At 25.5% G+C, this 20117-nt stretch overlaps 1 protein-coding gene across 5 annotated transcripts; it reads right to left on the bottom strand.

Moving 5' to 3' along the window:
* Positions 1–748: 748 nt before the first annotated feature.
* Positions 749–19836, bottom strand: LOC123265948 (TRPL translocation defect protein 14). Of its 5 annotated transcripts, none has more exons than XM_044729933.1 (10): positions 19255–19836; positions 17784–17851; positions 17139–17176; positions 16793–16830; positions 5727–5903; positions 5205–5333; positions 2942–3415; positions 2558–2765; positions 1432–1616; positions 749–1253 (listed from the first exon to the last, which is right to left on the bottom strand). In XM_044729933.1, the coding sequence occupies exons 1-10, from the start codon at positions 19292–19294 to the stop codon at positions 841–843; spliced, it is 1770 nt and encodes a 589-aa protein (XP_044585868.1). In that variant the 5' UTR covers positions 19295–19836; the 3' UTR covers positions 749–840. The 5 variants fall into 5 exon arrangements, with proteins under 5 accessions (XP_044585868.1, XP_044585871.1, XP_044585869.1 ...); XM_044729934.1 differs by having other exon boundaries at positions 751–1238; positions 19255–19751; XM_044729936.1 differs by lacking the exon at positions 5727–5903 and having other exon boundaries at positions 750–1253; positions 19255–19756.
* Between the last annotated feature and the right edge of the window lie 281 nt (positions 19837–20117).

Below are 20117 nucleotides of genomic sequence, written 5' to 3'. Positions count from 1 at the left end.
GACAACGAAGCTTATTTAATTTACATAAGCATGAATTATTTCCCCTTGGGTATATTTTTCACAAATACACGATTTTTAAAGCGTTGAGGCAAGAATTTAATAAAAATTATTGCATGAGCACTCTTATCGACATCAATATCAATTTAAGCACAATAATTACATGTAAGTTTTATTATAAATTGTTGGTATTTAAATGAGTATTCTTAAATTGATTTTAAAATTTTCTTTGTCTGATTTTTTAATTATTTTTTTGGTTTAATTCCTTTTTTTTTTTTTTGGATAATTATCCAGTATATGTTTATGTGTTATCACATTTATACTCTTTAAGTTTGACTCAAACTGAGTCGCACCAATACTTCCGGTAGAATTCAGTAGGTCAGTTTTAATTATTTCAAATAAAAAAAAAATACTTTTTATTATTTATTATTATGTCTATTAAAGATTTTTTTATTATTAAATTAAGTAAGGTAAAAGCCCCAATAGATGATCACGTACCAGTATATGATCATATATTGGGGCTTTTACCTTACTACAAATTTACGTCAAATTTTTTAAAAAATTAATAAATTTTGGATTTTTTCTCAATTAAAAAAAAAAAATTTTTATTGATTATTTTTGCAAAAAAAAAATTTTAAAAAATATTTTTACAATTCCAATAAATAAAACTAACAGGAAAAAATTCCAAAAAATATTTTTTTTTACAATTAAAAATTATCAACTATTTTAAAACTACATATTGTCTAAAAAAAAAAAAAAAAAAAATTATATATTCATGTATAATAATATTAAAGTGTATATAAATCAAAATGAAAATGAGAGTGATAATTTAAGTGACAATGATTATTTAATTTTAATTGCATTATCGTGCGTATTATTTTTACACTTATCAATACCAGGAGATGCTGAGGAAGAAGTAGAAATAGCATCAACAGAACTGATATCAAATTTATCGTTAAAACTATCGCAAACAGAATACTCATTAACTTTATGAATACCCTTGTCATTAATAATATTATTAATCTTATTGAAATGATCACCAATACTTTTATCAATACCATTCGAAGTATTTGTACCGTTGACACCGTTTCGCACGTAGCCTAATCCGTTTTCGTAACCGTTTGCATCATTACCGTTAGCCCTACAACCCATCACTCCGTTAATATGTTTTTTAGGAGAGGCAGCCACTGCCTCGCAGGTATCTCGTTTTATTTCTTGTGTTGAAGCACCTTTCACCATGCCTGCAAGAGCGTAATCTGTACAATTCAAAAGCCATTGACGTTCACGAGCACAACACACACTAAGCGGGCTTTCAACTCCCTTTCCGCTTCATTTTACTTAGTTTATTATTTATAATTATAATTAATCAAGTATTATTCATTTATTTAGTATATTAATAGTTAAAAAATAGTTTTACAATTTAATTATACTTACTGTGTAAATTGTGACAGTATTTACTTCCAGTTGTGTTCCACTCTTCCCGCAAGCTCAGGTTGAACATACTGTAGTCAGGATTACCTGTCACATCTTGCTCAATGGCCAAAAAGTTTGGTAGTATATTTTTTAGTCCATCTCCTGTTAAAGCTGTGTATGTTTCCAGTAACATCAATCCACGGCATCTGTATTTTAATTTATAAAATTATCAATTATGTCAGTAATTATTATATTTAAGGAAGTATTCTGGTCTAGAAGCATAAATTTTAGGTAATTTTTTGAAGTCATCTCAGATTATACTCAGTGATATCTGTGATAAAAAAAATTTCAGATAGTAGCTAGAAAAATCCAGATTATACTGCGTGATATCTGGATTATACTCATTGTAATCTGGATTATACTTATGGTAATCTGGATTATACTAGCTACTTTCTTAAATTTTTTTTCACTTAGTATGACCTGGGATGATATCCAGTATCATCTTGTTCTTTCCGTGTATCTAAAATAAAAAATATTATTAATCTAGAGTAATGTCGCTATGGTTGAAACTACGGAAAAGTTGAAAAAAAATTTTTTCACTAAATGGCGACTGCATGAAAAAAAAAATTTTTTTTGCCACTTTTTTTACTTTTTCAAATTTTTTAAGAATAGTAAAAATTGAATTTTGAGGATGACCGTAGTTCCAGCCATAGCGATATTACTATAGATTAATAATCTTTTTTATTTTTTTATTTCAAATTGCTAGGAGGGTTGCAATCGTGGGTATGGTCACGTGTCAATTTTTTGAGACCTTCCCACTTCATCAGCTGCTAATTTTTTGAATTTTCAACTTCTTTATTTTTTCTGTATTCTTATAATGTTAATAAATAACATAAAAATATTGATTGCCTTTTTTTTTACGGCACTTCAAAAAATTACCTAAAATTCATGCTTCTAGACCAGAATACCCCCTTAAACTTAGTTTTATTATTGACTTTATATTAATTACTGACCTTTGCTTTCATTTTAAAATTTATAGAAAGTAAAGTTTAAAATTTTTTTTAAAAACAGAGAATTTGAAATTTTAATGGCCAGAATTCAAAGTTACTAATTAAAACATTAGTTAAATAAAAAAAAAAAATTGTACCGTGGATGTCCAGGTTCTCGGTAGATGTCCAATTGAAAATACTGGTTATTAATTAAAAAACACCGTCTGCGCTTGAAGATTGTAAAATGCGCATCATCACGTTGAGCTAGCATATTTAAATAATCACGATGTGTTAAAGGTGTTTTGACTTCAACAACTTGTCCGCACATTTTTGGTCGTCTTATTGTATGTATATACGACCAGTGACCTTTATAAAAAGAAAAGTAAAAAAACGAATGGATATTAAAAATAAATCAATTTATTATTATTATAAAATTGTGTTGTAAACAATTTAAATGAATAAATCATAAAATCAATTAAATACGAAATTTATATGTATGTATAATAATAATGACAATAGTAATATCAATAATAGTTAAGAACCTTTTTGTCCACGTTTTCTCAAACGCGCCTGCATGCTAGGCATTCTACTCTGGAGGTAGTTGTGTACGACATCAAAGTCTTGAAAGGGTGGAAATTCAGCGTCTGATGGCAATGGTCCTTTGACAAGAAACTTAACTTTTCGACTACTAGCACGTAATCTATCACCAGTATCGATACAAAGTTTCTGGCAGATACACTCAATCATGCGGCATATTTTAGACTCGAAATCCTGTGAATTGTCAATCACGTCAAAGTATGGGTGCCCGACCCATGCAGCTGCTGCTTTGTAGTCCAATTCGCGAGCCAGCTCGACTCCTTCTGAACGACAAGCATGATCTTCAGTTGAGTAAAAATCTTCAGCGCCGTTTGCCGCTGATACCATGTGGATTATCTGGTCATAACGATTGTCTCGAAGCTCGACGTTATTCCACCCGTTTGTGGCTAGCATCAGGTCCCATTTTTCCTTTGAGATAACTAAAAAATTTAAATAAATTAATTAGTTTTTTTTTTATTTTCAATAATTAATTTGAAGAAAAGTTGAAAAATTGCAAATCTACTTTTATTAAAATCATTAAAATTACAGAATATTTTTATATTTATCTGAATAAAAAATTTTTTCGAAATTTGTAAAAATTTTTTAAGATTTATTTTTAAAAAAATTAAATTTTTTATTATATAATTTAAACTAGCAACCTTGCAGTCACTATGTGACTGCCGTGACTTGTAAACTAGAAATAAATAAAATTCTGCTTTATTAAATTGCACTGTACTTTTTTAATTATTGACGTTTTTAAAGATATAAGCTCATCCCGATGTTGCACTCATAAAGAGCTTTCATTTGAATACCCACATGCATTTTGATATATTTTTCATATATACATATATATAAATATATGAAAAATTGATATGGGTAGTCAAATGAAAGCTCTTGATGAGTGCAATGTCGGGGTGAGCTTATATCTTTAAAAATGTCAATAGTTCAAAAGATACAAGGTAATTTCTTAATTATGTATCTAAAAATAGAGCATTTTCGAATGCAGCCTAAATACTTATCACAATAAACTATCGATACAATTAAAAAACAAATAATTTTTTATTTATAACTAGCAACCTTGCAGTCATTACGTGACTGCCGTGACTTGTAAACTAGAAATAAATAAAATTTTGCTTTATTAAATAATGACTTTTGTTAAATTTTATTGTACTTTCTTAAATATTGACGTTTTTAAAGATATAAGCTCATCCCGATGTTGCACTCATAAAGAGCTTTCATTTGAATACCCACATGCATTTTGATATATTTTTCATATATACATATATATATAAGTACATGAAAAATTGATGTGGGTACTTAAATGAAAGCTCTTGATGAGTGTAACATCGAAATGAGCTTATATCTTGAAAAATGTCAATAATTCACAAGACACAAAGTCATTTCTTAATTATGTGTTTAGAGATAGAGCATTTTCGAATGCAGCCTAAATACTTATTATCATAAATTGACTATTGGTGAGAATGATATGAAAACTTGAAAAGGCACAACTCCAGGTCAAGACCTTTCTAATGATATCAAATTTAACCATAAAAACCCATTTTATCACATAAATACACTAGCCACAAAATTTTTCTTATTCTCTTAATAATATAGATGAAATTTTAAAGTTAGAGAAGAAATTTTTTTTATTTAAAATTCTAAAACTATCAAGATATTTTTTTTTTTTGATAGTTTTGATATTTTTATAATAAATTTCTAATAATAATAAATAATCAAAAAATGTTAAATTTTTAAACTATCAATTTTTAAGTATTAAAATAAATCAATACTTTGAGATTTAAAATTAAATTCAAACAAAATGATTAATAAATTAAACTACTTTAAATAATATTGAAATGAAGCGATGACAAAAATAAACAATTACCAATAATTTATATTTATAAATCTGCGTATTGATGAAGAAAATACTAGAATCTATTCCATTAATAACAAACCAAATTCATCGACTAAAAATAGACAACATTAATATATAAACACAAACAAATACGTTATTTATAAAATTTACTTTTTTTCTATTTAAATAACCACAAATGTAGTTCATAAAAAATTGATCTTGCAAAAAATTATCAAAAGCAGATTATAAAAATACAATTTTAAAAATAACCAACTGCAATGAATAAAAAAATTTTTTTCTTCTCCAAAATAAAAAATAGGTCGGTTAATTCAAAGCCAATTTATCTTGAGTACAAAAAAATGTGTATTACTTACATGCTGAAGCATCCATGGCTCCACGATCACAGATAATAAGGCAATTTCTATTGCAGCTTTCACCCAATGAGAAAAATGTATTCTCAATTTGGATCATCGTCTTCAAAAGATTTTCTTGAAACTTCAAGCCTAAAGAAAAAAAAAACAATTTATTAGCTTTTGAAATATAATTTTTATTATTTTATTTTAAATGAATTTAATACTTGATAAAATAATTTTCAACCTTGTAATTATTTAATAAAATAAAATAAATGATTACAGTACCAGTGAAAAAAAAAATCTAACAAGTACATGATAAAAATGAAATTACGTCAAGCTGTACGTTTGTTTATTTTTTAGATAAAGAGATCTGTAATAAGCTACTTAAGATTTTTAGCAGACCAACATCCAACATTGTTGAACTTTATAATTATTACTGCGGTAATTAGCTATAAGTATAATTATTATGATTATCATCATTATAGTATATATTTGAGCGAGAATATGACGATCTACGAGTGGTTACACTTGCAACTCACTCACCCTCGTAAAACCCGACCTTGAGAATCTCTGACCACTTAAGTTTTTTTTTCTCCTCATCATAACTCGTGCTCCAATTTTTGGTGAGTTTGTTATCTAGCTGGGCTACGAATGGACGCTCAATCACCGTTTGGCTTTTTTGTTTTCTCCAATTCCACTTGTCTCTCTTTCCACTCAAATCTCGGTAAAAAATGAATTAATAAATATAAAATATTCAATCTAGTTAAAATTTAATAAATATTTAATAGCTAGAAGTTGTAAGTTGCAAATAAAATAAAAATATAAGCGTTGGGGATGATAGACGGTGACCTTGAACGGGTTTTAAGGTGTTACATGAGCTTGCAAGCTGACGTGGTCCAGAAATACTGGTATCGATTCTCCACCCCAGGATTCCTCTCGCTTCTTTCTACGGTATCCAGTTCTAGTCCCTTAATAACAACTTGCGTACACGTGTCTCCGCAACGCAACTCACGTCCCAGATTGACCTTATTATTCATCCAACTGCGTAATTTTACTTTTTTCATTAGAAATTTTTTTGCTAATTAAATATATCTTTTTTTTTTTTTTTATAAAAAGTTACTTCGATTGCTTTATATATTCGGTAATTATTTTTAGATGTGTAATTATTGGTCTATGATCTTTCTTTATAGTAAGAATAATACAGACGAAACGTTAAGCATCGTTTAATAAAAAGTAAAAACATACGATTGTTTTGGTCTTTACATTATGAATTTTATCATCATTAACCCTTCGTCACTCGCGTCATGAGCAGATCGCCGCCTAACAACTACTCAACCTATAGAGACTCACTATAGTGCGAGCGAGAAACTAAAAAAGACGCGAGTGACGAAGGGTTAAAGAAAATTAATCCTGATATTAGTTATGGGTTTTTATCAATCTTTAGTCATTACAATTATCAAGAAGGTCGGAGGATTGTCTATTGAGTTTTGAATGATAATGAAAATTTTTAATCTAAAAATTAAAAATTATTTAGACTTTGTTATTTTTTTTTTTTATGATAGCGATATTTAATTATTTAATAAGGTTACAAAAAATTAAAAATCAAGTAAATATTTTGCAAAATATTAAATCTTGATACTTCAATAGTGTAATAAATTATTTTTAATTAATTAGTCAAATGTTGGATATTACAGATCATAAGAATCATGAAAATCGATCGAACCTACAGAATATGTTTTGATAATTATTTACAAGTGGGGTTCACTCTATTTTTGGCCATATCTAAGTGCAAAATTAACATTTTTTAATTTTTTTTTATTCTGCTTGTTTTTACGGCGCATTTATTGTAAAAAATGTCGTAAAAGAAAAGAAAAAAGATTTTGATAGCTTTTTTGCCTTCAAAAGTTGGAAAAAATTTTGGGTCTCATGTTTTTGGATATCATTTCTATTTTATCTTTTTTTGATGTTTTTGATATATATTTTTTTGAAAAGTACATAATAAAACGAACAATTAAAAAAAAAGTTGAAAATCACAATTTTCTAAAAAATTTATAAATTTTTTTGAAAATTTGTTAAAATTGTGATAATCAACTTTTTTTTTTTAATTGTTCATTTTTGTATGTATTTTTTATAAAAAATATATCAATAAAATCAAATAGAAATTTCGTTCAGAAAAATGAAAATTAAAATTGTGGACCCCACTTGTAAATAATTACCAAATATTAAAAACTTTTTTTATTATAAATAATTTTTAAGACTATTGTCTGATAAAAAAATGTATCCATAGAACTTGTGCAGTTTTATCAATTAATTTCATCAGTGATTGAAATTTTTATCAAGAAATTCATTAACTGTCAGTAAAATCATGATCATGGTCATGATATTTTTACCCTCCGTTTCTGACCTATATTCTGTACCGACCTTCGGGTAACTATCTCATAAAGATGAAATTTATTATACCATCAATATTAATGTTTGCCGCTTTTCTTTATTTTTCATTAATATAACCATGGAAACCCTTGTTAATTATCGTCCGCTTTAATCTAAAGATACAATGGGGGATGTATTTATTTAATTACTCAAGCAAAGTTTTAGTATCACGCCTTGCAATCAACAGATAAAATTTTTGTAATCATAAAAATATTAATAAATTAATACTAAAGAAAGTATAATAATATTACGTTTATTGTATGAATATTCATTTTTTTGTGTTAAATTAAATTATTTAGAAAAAATGTTTATTTTTGTAGAATAGAATTTCTTACCAGATAAATAAATAAAATTTATAATTAAAATAAATTTTTAATAATAATAAATAGAAAAAATGTTCATGTTTCGTTTAAATTTTCTAAAGAGATCGTAAACTTTAAATTTATAAATCATTTAAAGATTTAATGATACTTAATATATAAATATAACAAAAATCTAATTCATTAAATGTAAAGTAAAAAAATACGTGGGAAGAAATAAATATCTTTAGAAAAGTATTTATGGCTATTTTCAGATCATTTTTATAAAAAAATTGAAATTTTTTCAAATTTTAAAGTTTATAAATTAAATTTTTTTTACATAAAAATTTTTTTAAAGCAAAAAAAAATTTTGAAGCTCAAAATTTACTCCTGATTGGTAACTATAAACCTAATCCGCCATTTTGAATCATCGTTCTCACTTCAAAATTTAATTACCTAATTATATTTCACTTTTAATTAATAATTATATTTAGTGTTTTGTTTTTAAATCTTTAAATTGGCAAAATTATAAAAATTTCTTCTTTTTAGCTGCAATTATAATTGTTACTTTATCAATCAATATGTTTTTAATACGGTTAAATTTTAGTTCTTGACAAGTGAGATGGCGCTTCTAAAAATTCCTCGAAGACTATTTTTAAATTTCGCCTTCTAATTTATTAATGCAACTTTGATTTAATAAATAAAACTAAAACAATATTTCAAAGCGTAGTTATAATTTTGAAAAAATAAAATTTTCAGAAAATAACTTACAGTAGTACTTTAACAATCAAACAATATTTGGTAGATGGGTGATTCTCTGTAAGGACGTCTTAAATCTGTACAAAATTGTCCGATCAAATTATTTTTGATTTCATTAGAAAAAAAATTAACAATGGCTACAAATCTATCAGCTTAATTATAATAAATAAACAGCCGAATTAATTTTTGCTTTTTCGATATTTGTGTACTTTTGCCATATAACATGACAGGGGACTGACTGCCAGGGAACTGATTTTTTTTTATCAAATTGAGAAAAATCAAGCAAACTATTTCAATGCTTTCAACTTTTTAAGGTCTCAATGAATGTTTACATTAATTAGAATAATATTAAGACTTATGGATCCAATTTTATAAATAAATTATAAACAAAAATAGCTGCCAGGGGACTGAGTTTTGAAGTGCCCCAGACACATATTTCCAGCACAAACGGTGCTTTGACACTAAATAAAATGCCGATAAAGTGCTAACAGCCCTATGGTTATTAACTTAAGGCTAGTTAAATCCTTATAAACCTTACAAAAGGTAAAATAACACGCTAGATTTTTTTTTTTGCTTTGAACTTCTGGCAGGGGATTGATCTCAAATGCCTGGGACAAACTTTGGTTTAATGAATTTAATGAAACAAATTAACTTTCGGTACTTTTTATTGAAGAAGATTGTTAATTAACTAATTAAGTTTTTAAACATTATGGACCAAATTATATATTATTGACGAATAACTTAAAATTTAATCTTAAAGTTATAATTTTGGGACTGGGACAGCCCAGGGGACTGACATTTCGGTGGTTTACGAATTTATAGCAAAAAAAACAAAATTTATTCCATTTTAGTTTTCAATGCTCTAAATAGAAATGTTTTTTTACTTTCGTAATAAATTTTTTTTAGTAACAAAATAACAATTTTTCTAATAAAAAAATGCCTGGGACAGCAAAAAACATCCTTACAGAGAATCACCCAGATATATTTTATCCGCTATTTTGAAATCAAATAACTCAAAATTTCCAAGTATTTATTTTCAATAAATCTGTAACTCAGTAAAATTTAAATTGCATTGGCTGTTCGTCAAATAGTTATCTAATTTTTTTTTTCATCATGTGTATTTTAATACGTTCGACATTTTAATATCCGAAAGGTCACGGTCATTTTATGAATACCTGTATACATGTCAATCAAATGTCTGAATATATTAGATTATAAATAACAATGATTGAAAGTATTCTTCACGTAAGTATTTAAAAAATTCATTATTTTTTTAAATATTTGTAAATAAATATTTTTAAAACCTTGTCTTTCATTGTAGGGCCTGATGAAATCTACATCGACGAAATAAAAGGTTAGAAAAACTTTGACAAGTATTTCCCGTTTTACGGTAAAAATTAATGACACTGAAATTAGCAGACACTTAACAATTTTTTTATTTTTCTTTAAAAATAAACTAGGTTTAAAAAAATTATTTTTAAAAAATTGCATTTATAATTTTTTAGAGCTTTCGAAGATGAAATTTTTTAAATAAAAATTTTTTTTTATATATAAATTGTTAAAAAAATTCTAAAAACTATCAGATGCCCTCAATTTCAGTATCATTAAAAATAAAAAAATACTTTTCATATTTTTGAAATTACTTATACCGAAGAAAAACAATTTAGCAGGATAATTTAACAGTCGATTAATAATCCTGGCATTATCTATTCATGTAAGTAGAATAACATCTGTTTTAATTACTATATATCAGCAGGTACGATAACTACTAGGTGCAATGTTACTTGAGAACCTATACAAAATCGCTAGGAGCTGGATGTCACCCAAATTAAAAACTTGGGTAACAATTGGTGTCATTGAAATCTGGCACACTTCTGCGACATTTTATAAATCAAATACCAGTATTAGTCACAAGTCATTTACTTGACTAATATTCGCAGCTATTATATTAAAGTCTTTCTAAACAATGGCCACCAGAAAGCTAAGTGAAGTAAACAATAAAATAAACTTAATTATACTTTTTTAATAATTCAATACTTTTTTTTTTTTTAAAGAAGAAGCCACTAATGTTCATTAATTGTATGAAGCCTCAGTGCAAGGGCGAGGATTTGTAACAGCATTAGTTACTAATATAAAAAACACGTGTTTTTTTTATTAATGTTGTCGTTAAGTATACTCGTAAATAACTCCAGGAAATTTTTAATTGCATTCGAACCTAAAATACTTCCGGTAATAAATTAACCCATTGACGTAAGAGAATTATTTATCTAAGAAAATGCAATCTCATAGTTGATAGTGTTGTTAAACTGTTAAACTTGCTTGTAAGTATATTTATCAAACCAATGCAATGAATTATTAGTCTCAAGTGTCCGTCGTGGAAGATCTTGAGACCAGTCTCCTCGTCATAATTTATAACTTAAAACTTTGGCTACTTGCCATTATAAACTTTTGCGTAATCCATTCTAGATCACATTCACTTTTTTCATTTTTATTTTAATATTTTACTATTATTTTCTACTCAATTTTTATATTTCATCAATATAATTTAATTATCAGTTGATATTTTATCTAGTGCAAACAAGTAACCTTTAACAATTGTATTACAATTGTTTATTTTTGATTGATGAATAAATTAAAGTATTTAAAATAAATACATGTTCATTTTTTATGATTATTTTTTGTCCAAAGATTAAATTGAGATTGTGATCAATGATAGCCAGTTAGTATCGTGTTTAAATGTGTTAATATTGATGTCAAAATATGTATATATATTTATAGAAATATCTTTTTAAGGAGACATTTATTTCTGGCAACGACTCAATGACTTTTATATACAACCATTATTGACGTAAATTTTCTTTTTTCTCTTTTATCATTCTTGTGCTTGTTATAATTTTGTCTTCTTTCATCAGTTTTTATTTTTTCATACGGTTTTGGTGACTGATCATTTTATTTCAGGATAATAATCTCAGAACGACTTTCAACTTATTTTAAGATAGAGAGTTGATTTTTTTCTAGGAATTTTCTTTTAATAGCTTGACTAGAAATAAAATATTGTTAAATATAAATAATTTTTGAAATAATGTGAAAAAATTTATCAAAAATTCTCTGCAGAAATAATTGAAGAATCGAATCATAAAAATGATAAGTTTAGAAAATCTGTTACTTTATAAAACGAAAATTTCATTATAAATAATTAAAATATTTATGATACTCAAATCGAGACGTGAAAATTTTTAGAATTTTTGTAACAAATAAATTACAAAAAAAATTTATTTTAAAAAATTTCATCATTAAAAGCTCTAAAAAATAATAAATGTAATTTTTTTTTAAATAATTTTCTAGGCCTAGTTTATATTTTAAGACAAATCAAAAAAATTTTCAAGTACCTACTAATTTTAGTGCCATAAAAATTTAAATAAAATGAGCAGACATAGAATTTTTTGAAAAATTTGAACTTGAGAATTGTAAAAAAATAAATATAAAAAAATATAAAAATCTTACACAGTAAGATTTTTGGTAAATATTTACAAGTGGGGTCAACCATTTTAGTTTTCATTTTTTTGAACGAGATTTATATTTGATTTTATTGATATATTTTTTTTTGAAAAATACATAAAAAAATGAATTAAAAAAAAAAAGTTGATTATTACAATTTTAACAAATTTTCAAAAAAATTTATAAATTTTTTAGAAAATTGTGATATTCAACTTTTTTTTTTAAATTGTTCGTTTTTTTATGTAATTTTCAAAAAAAAAAAAAATATATCAAAAACATCAAAAAAAGATAAAATAGAAATTTTATCCAAAAACGAGAGACAAAATTTTTTCCAACTTTTGAAGGCAAAAGAGCTATCGGTCTTTTTTTTTCTTTTCACGACATTTTTTATCATAAATGCCTCGTGAAAACAAGCAGAATAAAAAAAAATTAAAAAATGTCAATTTTTCATCTAGTTATGGCCCAAAATGGGGTTGACCCCACTTGTAAATAATTACCAGATTATTTTTGTAATAGGAAAGGTATTTATAAATTCATCGTTTTCTTAAAAAAAAAAAAAAAAAAATTACACTAATAATTTTTAAAAATTTATAAAATCAAAAATAAAAATATTTCAATAATAGTTTTTTGCAAGGAACCGAAAAATTTTAATTCAGGAAATTTTTTGCTCATGGTGTAATGCTTATTAAAATCCAAAAAAATTTAGAGATAGGTCTAATAATACTAATTTTACTATTATTAATTTGTTAACACAAATAAAATTGAAGTGACGTAGAAGAATTAGCAACGCAGAGGTTCTCTTGAAAGTCATACGGCTATTTATTGTAAGTTAGGGTCGTACGTACTTAAAAAGATAATTTTGAGTGCATGACCTGCATTAATGCATTACATCACGTGGCTCAATAAAAATATATTTATTCATATATCATGTGTCATTTATATTAGTGACTTTTATTGTCAATGCTTTTATTAATCATCATAATCGTTATTAAGTCTAGATTTCACCGGTTTAATTTGTGCTTCAGCCTTGTGTCATTTTTAAAATCTCATATTTTCTGCACCGTTATCATTTTACGCAGTGTTTCAAGCAAAACATTGTCAAACATAGTCTCAAGTAGCTCCTAGATATTCTAGACAGCATAAAAAAAGATCAAATCGAGGTATTCACAGTTGTGAAAAGCCTGAGGCCAGCAATTTTGCGTCAAGTTAAATATCCATACCGGCTTTTCATCCTTCTCGCTTTACCTCTTCAGCTTTTTTCCTTTACTTTGTATCTCGTGTTTCTTTATCTTTGTTCATTATTCATGATTCATGATTCTCCAAATTGAAATGTCTCAACAGCACATTGTAACATCCCATACAGTTTTAATATCCCTGATAAGATGTATGAATTTATTATCATGTTTTTTTTTAACTAGAATTGTTTTTAGTTAAGTGGCTTTCGTAAGAAAGTTCAATTTTATACAAAAAAAAACCCGCATTAAAACTCACACATAACCGTCCGAAACTAGATTTATTTGCATATATCTTGACATAAATTTCTTCACGGGAATTCCTACGACCGAGTTTATATTTTTTTCTTTGATATTACATTAAGAAATTAAAAAGAAGCTTTTCATTAAAAAAAATTAAGAACCCAAAATTTCTTATATTTTAATTTAGAAAAGTTTCTCGCAATAAAAAAATCATTTATGAGAAAATGTTCTTAAGGTAGTTGTAGCGTGATAGGCATTTCAACAGAAAGTTATGAAATTTTTTTTATTGAAAGATAAATATATTAATAATTCACTACCAAAATTTCAGATCAATTGACCGCACCGTTTTTGAGTAATTAATTTTCGAAATTATCTTTACACGTAGAGGTATAGAGATGGTAAAGTTAGTATGAAATCTTTGGCCCACTCGAGTGGTACGGAAGATTTCATACTAACTTTTACCATCTCTATACCTCTACGTAAAAGATACAATTTCGAAAATTAATTACTCAAAAACGGTGCGGTCAATTGATCTGAAATTTTGGTAGTGAATTATTAATATATTTATCTTTCAATAAAAAAAATTTCATAATTTTCTGTTGAAATGCCTATCACGCAACAACTACCTTAATAATAATTATTCTTACTCAAGTAGACTTGTGCGGGAATCGAACCCGAGTTTTCAGCGTCAATTATGCGATCTTAACTTTTTATTTTTTTCCCCCAAATGTGTTATATAAAAAAAAAAACAAAACAATTAAAAAAAATTATTATTATTTACAAGTCGGGTCTGCCCTATTTTTGGCCATATCTAGGTGAAAAATTAACAGTTTAATTTTTTTTATTCTGCTTTTTTTTACGGCGCATTTATGATAAAAAATGCCGTGAAAGAAAAAAAAAAATTTTGATAGCTTTTTTGCCTTCAAAAGTTGGAAAAAATTTTGGCTCTCATGTTTTTGGATAAAATTTCTATTTTATCTTTTTTTGATGTTTTTCATATATTTTTTTTTTTTGAAAATTACATAATAAAACGAACAATTAAAAAAAAAAGTTGAATGTCACAATTTTCTAAAAAATTTATAAATTTTTTTGAAAATTTGTAAAATTTGTTAAAATTGTAATAATCAACTTTTTATTTTTTTTAATTGTTCATTTTTTTATGTATTTTTCAAAAAAAAAAAATATGAATAAAATCATAGAAATTTCGTTCAAAAAAATGAAAATTAAAATGGTGGACCCCACTTGTAAATATTTACCAAAAAAATGTCTCAAAGTTATAATTTTTTTTTTTTTATAATTTCAAGTAAAATATTTAATGATAAACATTAGCAATTACGAAAAAACAATCTTTTGACTGTGACCTTGAGTTATTGTGAGTAATTTGATAAATTTCTGACTTAGTTTAATTTTTTACTGGTTGTTTTATACATTGTTTCATAATAAATAATGTGCTAACTCATTATTATTTTTTTTCTATGCTGAGTAACAAAAAAAAACAACCTAATGGATAAATATTTGAATATTTTCAAGTAACTGATTCCGAATAAACGAAATAAATAATAATTTTTAAATGATATAATCAGTAACAAAACTTATTCATTTTTTACTATCGCATATAATAAAATAAAAAACGAACGGAAACGTTTTTCGTAACAACTTTTATGTTAGTTTTGTTAAAATTCTAGTAATTTAAATAGATAGGTAGTAAAAATGTTATGACATTGCTTGGGACAAAAATATTTACAAAAAACAACCTTAGAACGGTAATAGTAGATATTAGTTGACTTAATGTTGTGACATTGACCTTCTAAATTCCATCGCACGTTATTGATTCCTTTCTATAGTATATATATTAAAAATTAATCAATAAAATAATATCGGAATTAGATAATTTCCTACAGTGACTTAGTCAAGCAAGAGTTCCAATTTTTTAGTCAGAAAACTTTTACATTTGCTTGCGGAAAATTTTTATAAAAACATCCAGCTAAAAATTTTAAAAGAATTATCGAGATTTTATAACAAAAAAATCACGGAAGTCTTTAAGAATAAATAAAATATAAATTTAAATGAACAAATTGAAAAAATAATAATAAATTTCAATAACAATTCAATGTCAGCTTATTAAAATTCAACTGTATAACTAAATAAAAAAAAACGTATCTTATCATGACCTTAAAAATACTCCCGTGTACAATTTTAAACCATTTGAAATAAAATGAAGTTTCTAAAAAAATAATTACTCAGCTACTTATTATCCACTTCACATAGCAATAAACTCGACTTATACTTATGTTAACATTACTGTAGATAGTGCCGAATAAAAATTACCGCTTTTTAAATCATTGCGTAACGGGTAGATAAATAAAATCGTAAACTAGATTTAAAGCCTTGGAATGTATAAAAAAAAAATATTTTATAACTAATAAACTTCCTTATTGTCAATCATGTACCACTTGATACGTGAATCATATAATTCAATATTATATTATATTATATGTATATGATTGTACATATATTAGCTAAATTAGTTTAGCACAAAATAACTAAATTAGCTGGAATGTTATTGCGTCATTGTGCTCTCAATCACTCAATCAATTTAATAATTTAAGTGGAAAATAATTCTTTCCCTTTTCGTTTTTATAAATTAAGTGCCACGCAATCGTTTTACTACTCTACAGCCAGCAGATGAATAAAATTTAATTTAACAAAGTAAATATTTATGAATTCATTAATTTTATCATAAAAAAATAAATCGATTGTAATATCTTGTTAGTTTTGATAAATTGTATTAATTATATGATTACTTATGTCTCACTATTATTTGTATTGGATTATGCCACAATTATTTTGTCTGACTATTTTTTTTCTTTTAGGGAGATAATGTCCAGCTGTAGCGTCAAACTGTCTGATCGCTTGGTTAATCTCGTACATAGATATTTAAAATATCTAGAGAGCGGAGACCTTCATTCACACTTGATAGTTTAATTTAATGAAATAATCATGTAAATTATTATTATTTTTATCAAATTACGTAAGTTATTATTTTTTCACTGACTCTGTGATCAAAGTGTTAATTATTTTTTTTTATAGACTATTTATCTTTCTTAAAAATAATTGATTAATTATGTAATAAAAAAATTAAACTCACTGTCTTCTTCTGTCAAGTCGGAGAACTTGACGCCGCCACTGAAATTCAAAAGATCAAAATATCATAATTTATGTTATTGTATATTTAATTAAAAAATTTTTTTTTCTTCAATGAAAAGTGAAATTTATATCTTTATATTTTTTTGAATTAAAAAAAAAAAATAAAAAAAAAATCTAACATGCTTAAAAATTTATAACTTGAATTAATTTTTGAAATTTAGTTTTAAATTTGTAACAAATGTAAAAATTTAAACATCTGAATTATGTAAAACCTTCAGATGTAATCATTAATTGTAATTTGTCAGCATTGAAATTGTAGATACAATTATTTGTTAGTTTTAGCATACCTGAGCAGCACGGTCGCTGTCTCGGGGACACGGAACACCTGAAAAATAAGACAACCACCAACTCTATCGAATCCAAAACGAAGGAGAAATAAACAACTCCAGAACAACTCGTTATTTTTTAAAATTTTAACTCTCCTCCATCAAATTTTTAAGAATTTGCAAGTAAATATTCCTCTAGCTCGTTTTCAATTTACTGGTAATTACTTAACAATCGTTGGAAAAAAAAAAAAAAAATATTCGGTATTTGATAGTTATAATGGTAAATATTTACAAGTGGGGTAAACCAGTTTAATTTTCATTTTTTTGAACGAAATTTCTACTTGATTTTATTGATATATTTTTTTTTAAATACATAAAAAAATGAACAATTGAAAAAAAAAGTTTATTATGACAATTTTAACAAATTTTTAAATAAAAATTTTGAAAATGTTAATTTTTCACCTAGTTATGGCCCAAAATGGGGTTTACCCCACTTGTAAATAATTTATGATCAATAAACTTATTAATCAATTGGCAAAATAAAATAAAAAGAAAACGAACTTGGAATTTTTTTTGAGTGTCAGGAAATTGAAAGTTACTATTAATATTGATAAATAATGGAAAAAATACTCTTTTTAGTAAATATAATATATTTTTAATACACACCTTCCATCCCATATTTTCAAAAAATGTACAAAGTCTTGCTTGTCCAGTGGTTTTGCCTCCGCATGGGCCTGAAAAATTAAAATTTATTATATTTTTAAATATTTTGTTTTATCAATAAACAATAAAAAAAAATAAACAGAATATTAAAATTCTAACAATCAAAATATGGTAATAAATTAATGCATTGAATAAAAAATTATTAATGATTTTACAGCAAATTTTAATTTAGTGATCTCAATTTTTTTTTTCATATCTAATAATATGAATTGTAGAAAAGTTTTATAAAACTTTCAATAAAAAAATTTCTCGAGTTTAGTACAATCAAAATTTCTAGGTAATTAAAAAAAATCATCAGATTGATAAATTAATGGAAAATTTGTAATCTTGCCGTCATTCTTCCTATCGCGTGTACAACGAAAACCATATAATGACACATAATTGATATTTCTATTTGCTGTCGATCTATATCGTTAAAAAAATGATAAAAAATTATTTTAAAGCTAAAAACAAAAAAAAATTACTTTATACATTAAATTACCACTAAAACCATTCTCCGGTGTATTAACTGTTAAAAATATGTATCTTTCGATTTGCGTCATATTTTTAACTAGATAAACTTATTAATTTATTTAACAATTACAATAGATTATTCAAATAACGATAACGAACAACTGTTAATAAAATCTACGGACATTAAATACATCTGTTTTATCAGTAAGACTAATTACTTAAAAAATTTTGAATCCAACATTTTAATTAAAAATTTTTCTTTACTCAACAGTCTATACCTATAAATATAATTGTAATTACATAGAATTATTGAGTAACTTGGTGATAAAAATGAATCAATGGGTAAGAATTTTCTAATGGAAAGTTTGAAAACGTTATCAAGCACACGTCTTTGGTATTGAAATTTTCCAACGAGTAGGTATGTGCTATCACGTTTTTTTCCTTTCATTACATAGATGTATTTTATTTTATTTTTTTTTTTTTTTCATTCTTCAACTTTATTTAGCATGCTAATGTAAAAGTATTGTCTGTTACTATTAATAGGATATAAAATGCGAGTTTACGAAACGACAATATCGTGCCAGGCAATTAAACTATAACTAACAATAAATCAATCGTCTTGTTGATAATTATTTATGAAATATATATTAATTAACATGAAAATCAATACCTAATATCTGTTAAACACGTTAAATCTATAAATAGATTGTTTGAAAAAAAAAAAAAAAATTATTAAATTAGTCAAAATAAATAAATAATTGATGATGCAATAATTTATTTTTAACACGTGGTAGTAAAATTAATAATTGTGAACTCCTCTAAATAAATTAAAGTATGCAGACAGAGTATTCACGAATATTAAAAATTAAATCAATATAAAATTCTTGTCACCATTAGAGAATACAATTGATTAAACAGGGTAGTAACGATAAATATAATAAAGGGTAGAAAAAAAGCTTACCTCCAGTTAAGACGACCTTGTAGACTCTTTTTTGCTCCATTTTTATTTTTGAAATAAATAAATATTTGTTGGTTAAAAATTTAAATAAATAATAGTCACGATGTCACGTTGTCTGGTTCTTGTTAAAGTCAGGCTGATGATGGGATTTATAAAAATAATTTTATTATTTTTTTTTCCTCCAAGTCCCACGTTGTGATGGGCCAAGTTAAATTAGCACGATATCCGGTGGTGAGTAGTCTTATGAAAAAAAAATAATAAAATTCGGCAACGGTCTACGGTGTCTACGGTTTGAAATTATTACTACATCAACACCATGCCGAGCATGCCGAAACTCGATTTTATTTTATACGTCCAAGACATCTGGGAGTTTGTACACACGTATCAGACGAACGTTCGTCAGATAATGAGGTTCCTTGTGGTAATAACAATTAACTTGGATTGGAGTCGCTTCTAAGTGAAACTGAATCTTTTTTCGTTTACTAGAGGGCTAGAGGGAAACGTTGCTGTGGTTAATAAAAGTGAAGTTAGCTGTTAAAACATTTTTAGGTGGTGGGGGGACGGATTTAAACGAACTACTTTCGCGCGTTACGGAAATTCACGAAGGTTTTATAAACGCTACGATTATTCCCGAGAGTGATTAGTACAATTGACAATTTATTTGGATAAAAAATTTATTAATGTTTAAAGAAAATTATGGTTATAAATAATAAATTATTATTATAATTATTAATTATTAATAATAAATAAGCAAATGGTATAAATTTATATATCACTTGTTAATTGATATGTTATTGGTAAAAGATTGTAATTGTAATGGTTATTTATTGTCGAGGAAATGACGCTTAAAAAGATGAGATAAATAT

The sequence above is a fragment of the Cotesia glomerata genome, linkage group LG5 (genome assembly GCF_020080835.1).
Source record: "Cotesia glomerata isolate CgM1 linkage group LG5, MPM_Cglom_v2.3, whole genome shotgun sequence".
NCBI lineage: Eukaryota > Metazoa > Arthropoda > Insecta > Hymenoptera > Braconidae > Cotesia > Cotesia glomerata.
Note: the sequence above shows the minus strand (reverse complement) of the source record. Positions and strands in the feature narration are given on the sequence as shown.